This window comes from Malaclemys terrapin, chromosome 23, assembly GCF_027887155.1.
Source record: "Malaclemys terrapin pileata isolate rMalTer1 chromosome 23, rMalTer1.hap1, whole genome shotgun sequence".
Classification (NCBI taxonomy): Eukaryota; Metazoa; Chordata; order Testudines; family Emydidae; genus Malaclemys; species Malaclemys terrapin.
Genome location: NC_071527.1, coordinates 19,942,289 through 19,950,965, shown reverse-complemented (window position 1 = coordinate 19,950,965; position 8,677 = coordinate 19,942,289). Strand labels below are relative to the sequence as shown.

The following is an 8,677-nucleotide window of genomic DNA, read 5'->3' as shown; positions in this document are numbered from 1 at the left end:
AGCAGGGATTGTCTTTTTCTGTCACACTCGCCTTCAGATCATCAGCTCATAAATATTCAAATAATGTTTCTGTCTCAGAGCAGTCCCTGCACCCACACCCCTACACACAAACAGGCCTTAAAGGGGCAGCAGCACTCCGGTCCATGAACCCACACCCTGACACAGAAACAGGCCTCAAAATATCCCTAAACCTTTAATGTTAAAAGGGTTCCGGCTGTTCGGAGGCTCTATTTTTGTAAACCGTGTGGTGTCTTTTGTTTCTGTGCTTGATATAATCCACGCTCATACAGACTTCCTCCCTCTTGTAACAGAGTGGAACAAGCTCACAGAACATGGACATGATGGAACCTTGATTATACTGAAGAGTGAAAATCCCAGATTGATTCAATAAACAGCAAAGGGCAAATTGCAATTTCTGTCCTAGCAAATCCTCTACTTACAGACCTGAATAAGAGCTCTGCATAAGCTTGAAAGCTTGTCTCTTTCACCATCAGAAATTGGTCCAAAAAATAAATAAATAAATAAATATATAACCTTACCCACCTTGTCTCCACTTACTATGAAGTAATGTTGTGCAAAGGAAACAAAAAAGGATTTCTCTATCAAAGCCCTATTGCACCAGAATTTGGATTACAGGTGCTAAAGAGTCAAGAGCTATAAACTAACAGGCTGTAATGAACTAATTTATCCACGGATGTCCTATGCCAGGGGCAGGCAAACTTTTTGGCCTGAGGGCCGCATTGGATTTTGTAAATTGTATGGAGGGCTGGTTAAGGGATGGTGCTGGGGCCAGGCCCCCACCTCCTATCTGCCTGCCCCACCTCCCCCCCGGGACTCCTGCCCCATCCAAACCCCACATTCCCTGACAGCCCCCTCAGGACCCCTGCCCCATCCACACACCCTTACTCCCTGTCCCCTGACCGCCCCTGAACCCCCACCACCCCATCCAACCCCTCCTCTCATTCCTGACGGCGCTGCCCCCCCCACCCCATCCAACCACCCTTTCTCCCTGTCCCCTGACTGCCCCTGGAATCCCTGCCTGATTGTCCCTTGCTGCCCCATCCAGCCCCTCCCCCTTCCTGACTGCCCTCCCGGGACCCCTGCCCTCATTCAACCCCGTCCCCCCCAATCCCTATCCACACCCCCGCCCCTGACCACACCCCCAAACTCCCCTGCCCTCTATCCAACCCCTCCTGCTCCCTGCTCCCTTACCGCGCTGCCTGAAGCACTGGTGGCTGGCGGTGCTATAGCTGTGCCGCCCGGCTGAAGCCGGACCACACCGCCGCCACCACGCAGCACAGACAGCGGGTCAGGCCTGGCTCTGCAACTGCGCAGCCCCAGGAGCTCACAGCCCTGCCGCCCAGAGCATTGCGCCGGCGGCGAAGCGAGCGAGCTGAAGCTGTGGGGGATGGGCCGGGGCTAGCTTCCCGAGCCAGGGACTCAGGGGCCAGGCAGGACGGTCCCGCAGGCCGGATGTGGCCTGCGGGCCGTAGTTTGCCCACCTCTGTCCTAGGCTCACTTAGGGCATCCTCCCGCTCTATACCCTTCTGTACACCATCCATACAGAGTATTTCACAGTGATTCAGGGGCTTCCTCCAACTGCACCAAAAGCCAGAGATAGTTCATCTGCAAACCAGGCACCAGTGACTGAATCTAGCAGTGCCACTGTGGGACTTTTCTGAAGTATTTCTGAACCCGAAAGCAGCATTTATTTAAAGACTGATTTCACATGGAAATGCCACAGGTCAGTGCTCAGCACCTGCTCTCAACTCTCAGTTCCCTTCTGTACTTACTTTCTCCTGATTAGGATTAATTCAGTAACCGTCCACTTTTAACATTATGTGGCAGCCAGTTTCAGTGACACCCTCCAGGATATGGAGAAACAGGAAATCTTCCACCCTCTCTTTAAGCTGAAGCATTGAGCGCTTACAATAGCTCCTGTGCTAGATAAAAAGCAAGATAACCCTTTATGCATGACAGAGCAGTGGGGATGATTAAATAAACAAATAAGAAAGGGGCCTGAGAATCATCTGAAAGGTGATCCAGGACCACACAACAAGTGTGCAGAAAAGACACTTACAATGTTCTATAAAAACATCACACACAACATGGGAGGTAAGATGAAACAAACTTAATTCCTCTAATGGAATAAAGAAGCATTTCCAGACACTTTCTTAGAACTCGGGTAGCTCAAAAAATGCTCATTAAAACTTCCAGCTTGTAAGAGTCCTGAGCAAAGACAAGTGCATTTCATATGTCTGAAGAGATGTGCGTTAGCAATAACCAGGATTCTGGGTGTTTGAAAGTCCCATTCTGCACACGTGCTCTATGTTAGTTTCCAAGTTTAATATGAATAAAATATGACTTCCGTTCTTTTTTATTCACTGAACCAATTCCAAGTTCCAAGGAGATCCCCACTTTCTCATGCTGCTTAAATAAATCCATGGCAAAATAGGTAATTACATCTTTTCTGCGAAGGATGTGCAATGAGAATCCTATTAAAGGGGGTGGGGGTTGTTATTTAAAATAGTATTAAGGGACTCTGAAAAATTACGTACACAGGTGCATAAAGATACCAGGGGCTTTACAAACACAGCAAGTCTCATCCTCTGCCCCCAAGAACTGCTATCCTACGTGCCTAATCCTGGAAGGTGCTGTGTGCCTTCCAGTCCAACAAAAGTCAATAGGAATTCAGCACCTCACAGACTAAGAGAACATAACATTTGGTAGATACAGAGGGGGACTGCTCCAGGCACAGGGGGAAGCATGAGGTGAACCTACACCCTAAGTGAAAGAAAGATGAAAGCAGCAATAAAGCAAGAGGATTGATATTAAAGGCTGGGGAAAAAACAAAACAAAAAACAAAACAAAAAAGCTTCCAAGTTCCCCAACCCAGCTTTCACTCAGTCAAATGAGGCAGAAAAGTACAGGTGCATTTCCTCCTCACAGTACTGTTAGTAAATCTGTTTCCTGTTTCAGTGTGTGCACTGCAGCTGCTTTCAGACAGAAAAGTCTGAGCCAAGGAGTGGTAAGAACCTCGGATGTGAATATTTTTTATTTATTGTGAATATTGTTAGAATCTATCTGGATCTCTGTAAACTAACAACCTAAGGGAAGGGTAGAGCATACAGCTCACTAACAAGCCCTACACTCTGCCCAGCCTATTGGAATTCATGCCCTAAAAGAGAAGAGTGTGCAACACAAATCAAGGAGAAGCCGCAGAACCATACAGGAGACACCTGGAGGTTTTTTGTGGGGGGAAGATGGCATGTTTATACAGTACTGGTTGATGAGAAGGGACATTGAACTGTGGGTTTGATCCATTAATGGAGGTATAAAGACTTGTCATCCTAATGCCCTGGCAGGGCTCTCTCTCTCTCTCTCTCAGATCTACCTGGAGGAAAGGAAAGGAAAACATCCATGGAAGGAGAAGAGGCAGATGTTCTGGATCATAGTACTGGCTTCAATATCTTTGCTTGCAGACAAATGCCCATCAATGTTCTGTCCAGCTTCTATAGAACATATTTACATATTATGTATGATCTACGGTTTAGAAGTCCTAACTCCTATGTTCTATTACCAGTTCTGCCAGTTTTGCTGTGGACCTAGGGCAAGTCACTTATCCTCATTGCCTCAGTTTCTCCAACTGTAAAATAGGACTAAATAATATCTATTCCCCTTTATAAATCACTTGGAGACTCTTCGAGGCTATATATGTGTGTAGTAGTAGTAGTAGTAGTAGTAGTATTACCACCAACTTCTAGCCTTGGTTCCAGAGAATAAAAAGCAGGACTGATAGCTCTGAGGCCAATATAATTTAATCAGCTCTTTGGCAGATTATTATTCCTCCTGGACTGACTGCAGTCCTAGGAGTATGTTCCTGAGAACTTAATGCTGACATCAGCGGAAATAGTCACAGATGAACAGAAGGACATAAGGCCATGACTGTCTGAAATGCAAGATGACAAGAAGCTAAAAAGTATGGTTCTCTCATATCTCACTAACCCAAAGTGTACCTATGAGGATCTTCAACGTATACAATCCTGTAGCACCCAGATTTATGCACAACATAATGGAACCAATCAAGCAGGGTAACTCTGGCCAGTAGCCAGGGCAAACCTGAGGAGAGAACCTCTCCATAGACAGTCCATTCACAAACAGTGTAACCAGGGTCCAAAAACATGCAAGTACTACTGACGTCCGTGTTCTATGATGAACCGGTTCCACTGGACATTGAAAGGATAACAGTGGAGAGAGAACAAGAGCCTGAAAAGGATCCACAAAACTGTCAAGTGAAACAAAAAGTTATCCTGACTCCAAAGTTGTTTGGGGCATTTCCAAGCAAACATTTGTCAGCAGACCTCAGACTTCACCTCCTCACCATGGCACCTGCATCGCTTCCCCTTAAAGGAGTATAAATACCATAGAGTCAAGGGTTTCCCAAATCCCGAGGCTGTTCCTGCAGCCTCTCCTCACAAGAATAAGGGCTGAAAGATCATGCCTTTAGTTGATATTTAAGCAAGAAGTACTACCTGAAGATAAAACAAGAGTCAAAAAACTGAAATGTACATCTTTAATATTGTGCATTCACTTTACACATTAACCGTTCACAAGACAGACTGCATCATACTGTCCTCCTCTGCAATTTCCAACATTTCCATTTGCAGCTAGAGACCAGCTTTGAGAGTCTTTTAGCTCCCCTCCCCGACCACAGATTATTACAGTGCTCCACAAAGTACCACTTGCTTAAAAAAAGAGAAACAAAAGACAGTGTTAATTTAGTGCCACATTCAAGTACTACAACCAGAGTCCTCAATCTGGAATGTTGTAGAGCTGGCTCTATGCAAGAACTGCAGCCAGTGCTCCTGAATCGCCACCCTGAAACCCAGCCAAGTGTTTGGTTCTACAAGATAGAGTGCTTCTCGAAGGGAACAGTCAGCTCCTTGGCTGCAGACTCATCCAGAAACCAGTGCAGCTTCCCAGTATGAGGCTGGACAAGAGCAGCAGGGAGGGGGTTCTCCTCATCGCCTTCCAAAATACGCTGTCCAAAGAAACAGAACATTAGCACTGCCAGTCCCACTAATCTAGGGGGATCATAGTGCAGTGAGACAGTCATGGAAGTGTTCACCATGCCAAACAAACGCTCTAGAATTGGCCAAAAAATTTTCCATCAAAATGTTTTTTTCAATGGGAAATGATTTTAACTAGATGGATGGATTGTTTTTGTTAAATTTAGGGTTTTCATCAATCAATTTTCTTCATTTTTAAAACTTACCTTTAAGATGGCAGCTTTACTTTCCCCTGTAGCAACAAACACAACAGTCCGTGCTGCATTCAGAACAGGCAATGTTAGAGTTATCCGTTCAGGTGGTGGCTTTGGAGAATCACTAATAGAGGCAACTATCTTCTCTTTTTCCTGCCATGAAAAACAAAGCCAAAGTGTGAAAATGGATCAGAACAGTGCAGAGATAGGAGTCAAAGCAAAGGACAGCCTCACTGAACTCAAGCTTGTGCTATTTAACTATGATTAAGCAGCCAGTAAAAGGAGTCCAAATATCATTATCAGGCCTCAGATCCTGGTCGGCATTAATCAACTTTAAAGTTTTCTAGGCAGACTCATGCATCCATGTACAGCTCCACTGAAGTCAACAGGGCTCCATATGGGCACAGGGTTACACCCACATGAATCAGATTGAAGGATCAGGGTTAAGTGAAGAGGAAAGAGCCAAATTCCATCTGCTTTTCCTCTTGTTCCCACTTTCCTTTTTTAAAAATCACATTCCAAATACTGGCAACTGCCAAATTCTAATGCCATAACTAGAGCTGTTCATCAAACTCTTAAAACAACCACACACGCATGCACTCAAACTTACCACCCAGAGACAAACTAGAATGGAAAAAAAGGCCTGCCACAGTAGTGAACAAATGCACATTCTTATCCCAGTTTACAGTATCCCCTCCCTGGGTCTGTAAAATCACCTGCAGAAGTGGATGATCTGGAAATAGGGAGCAGGTGTGACCATCTGGCCCTATTCCCAAAATCAGCAGATCAAAGACAGGCATGTTCTCACCTTGAAAGGCCTGCAAGAAGGATCAAAAACCCAGAGAGATTAGAGAAAGGAAAGCACAAATGAGCACATTGAACAGAAAAAGGAGATATCACTGCAAAAGTATAAATCACATCAGGAATAAGGCTATATAACTGCTGAACACAGGGCGCTCACACACTGCAATGAATTTCTGTTCACATATACAGCTTTCTGGCATCTCACAATTGAACACACTGTCACAGAATGCAGCTGGGTTACAATGGCAGAAGCTCAGCAGTAGGCTGTACACCTTTGGTTTAGCAACCACTCAAACACATTATACATCATTAGTTTAAAAACAGCATACACATTCCACTAGAAAGCCTCCCCACTAACAAACACCATCTTCACCAGCTAAAGAGTTCCCTCCCTGAGTACGAGCACCACATATACACCACAGTAAACACATCTCATCCACAGCGATATTAAAAAAAAAAAAAAAAAAATCATATAGGACATGAAAATGAACTTAAATTTCTTTAATCTTATCAGCATTCCAGTCTATGCAAGTGGACACCAATTCCTGGGTTCCCAAGATGGCCTCCCCAGTTTATTTGGGGAATTCAATGTCTTGGTCAACTCAAGAGTGGTCTTGTTAAATTAGTTGACTCCAAAAGCACTATGTGGGATCTTTTGGGAAGATTATTAGCAGTCCATCATTTTGGAGCACAAGGATTATTACAGAGAAATAATTTAGGACAAGAGGACTGAATTTAGGTTTTGTACTTGCAAAAAATAAAGGTTTTACAGAATCTATGATTAACATTTTAATGACTTTTTTGCATTTTAAGTAGCATATTCCCGGGTGTTTGTGGAACATTAACATTCCCCGACAGCATTGTCAATTCAGAAACAAAAAATTCATGTTACTACATGAAAACTAGTCTGAATTAATTCCCCTAGCTAACTGAAGTGCAGTAAGAAAGCAAGTAATATTAGCAGTAAAAAGTAAATTAAGTGTTTAAAATTCTCTGTTTGAATACCAGCAAGAGCTGTTGGTAACACAGCCAGTGGAACCTATTTAGTAAATTAATGACTTTCACTCTTACTTGAAGTATGATATACAAAACAAAAACTTTCCACTATACCTCTTTTAACTTTTCAGCATAATCTGAAGCAGCCTCTTCTACAGGTAGTGAGGGGTTAATGATAACCACTTGATTTTCTGGGATGGAGATCTTGGAGAGGAGGTGAGTCTGAAAGAAATAATTAAGACCCTCAAAATTCTAACCAAGAAGTTGTGCTATATTGTTTTACATAATAGGATTTATCCCTACTACCAATTAACAAAATCAGAGTACATTTACTTTCATAACTTTTGGAGATAACAGCATCTGCTGGTGAATGGGAATGTCAACAGGAACCAGAGATCCTAAGGCCTCATATATACTTAAAAGTTAGGCTGACATAGCCAGGTTGGTCAAGGTGTGAAAAAAAGCACACACCTGCTGAACACTATAGCTATGCCGACATAAAACCCAGTGTAGACACAGCTTTGTCCATGGAAAAATGTGTTACCTTGGTCTTAGCAGAAAAATCTAGAATTGTTGCAACAAACGTCTTCTCTACATTCCTGCCCCGATAGCCCCCCAGGAGGTTCCCCCGCGTGCGGGGCGGGTCCCCTCATCCTCCCCCCCGTGCGGGGCGGGTCCCCGCAGGCCCCTTACCTTGTAGGCGCCGTACGTGCTCTCCGGGTCCTCCACGGGCACCAGCCGCTCGTCGCAGAAGGCCAGGACCCAGCGGGCGGGGGCAGCAGGGCCGGAGAGGGCGGCGGCCGCGGGCAGCTCCTGGGACAGGATCCGCACCAGGCTCCCGCCCGACAGCCCCAGCGAGAAGCGGCCGCCGGACTCGGCCGCCCGCTGGGCCACCAGCTGCGCCAGGGAGGAGCCCAGCTCCTGCGGGGAGGGGAACACCGAGATGTGGCGGGGTACGAAGCCAGGCATGGCGGGGCCGGAGCAGGGGACGGGGCGAGGCAACAGCCGGTCCGGAGGGTGCTGGGCGGAGCGGAAGTTTGGGCAGTTACCGAGAGACAGCCGGAAGCTGGCGGAAAGGAATCAGGAGCACAGTGCGGAGAGGGACGAACATCCACGGGACACATCCGGAAGCGGAGTCGTTAGAGCGCGCACAACACCGGAAGTGATGTGTAAAAACGCGGCTAAATTGCTTGGCAACCCCGGCCTTAGGAGCGGGGCGTCCCAGATGGGAACAGGGCCCTACCCCGTGCGAGTCTCCAGGGCCCGGGGGCAGCGTGCCCGGCAGCCCTAGCTGTTCCAAGCCATCGGGGGAGTCTCTGAGCGCTCAGCTTGCACGCTTTTCTCTGCCCTCTCACAGGGTAAAAACTCTGGTGTCGTCTCAGGCTGCCAGGAGCTGGGGCTTTACCTAAAACACCAAATATCACCAGACTCCCTGTCCCAAGGTTGGGAATTGGTTCTGCTTTGAGCAGGGGGTTGGACTAGATACCTCCTGAGGTCCCTTCCAACCCTGATATTCTATGAGTCTAAGGTGTTGCTTGGTCCCCAGAAAGGGCCAGTGCCACCCACAGGGTCCCTCTGAGGCAGGGAATAGTTCCTCAAGAAGGACCGCACCTC

At 46.4% G+C, this 8,677-nt stretch overlaps 1 protein-coding gene across 1 annotated transcript; it reads right to left on the bottom strand.

Annotated features, from left to right (window-relative positions):
- Positions 1-4,559: 4,559 nt before the first annotated feature.
- Positions 4,560-8,120, bottom strand: PGLS (6-phosphogluconolactonase). The gene is made up of 5 exons (XM_054012630.1): positions 7,757-8,120; positions 7,178-7,285; positions 5,980-6,081; positions 5,276-5,416; positions 4,560-5,041 (listed from the first exon to the last, which is right to left on the bottom strand). Exons 1-5 carry the CDS (start codon positions 8,030-8,032, stop codon positions 4,904-4,906), a joined length of 765 nt encoding a protein of 254 aa, XP_053868605.1. The 5' UTR covers positions 8,033-8,120; the 3' UTR covers positions 4,560-4,903.
- Positions 8,121-8,677: the final 557 nt, after the last annotated feature.

Coding starts and splice junctions, on each gene's coding strand:
- PGLS (XM_054012630.1), bottom strand. CDS start 8,032: ATGCCTGGCTTCGTACCCCGCCACATCTCGGTGTTCCCCTCCCCGCAG. Junction 7,286..7,756: donor GCACGTACGGCGCCTACAAG/GTAAGGGGCCTG, acceptor TATTTCTTTCAG/ACTCACCTCCTCTCCAAGAT. Junction 6,082..7,177: donor ATGCTGAAAAGTTAAAAGAG/GTATAGTGGAAA, acceptor TCCTTCTTGCAG/GCCTTTCAAGGTGAGAACAT.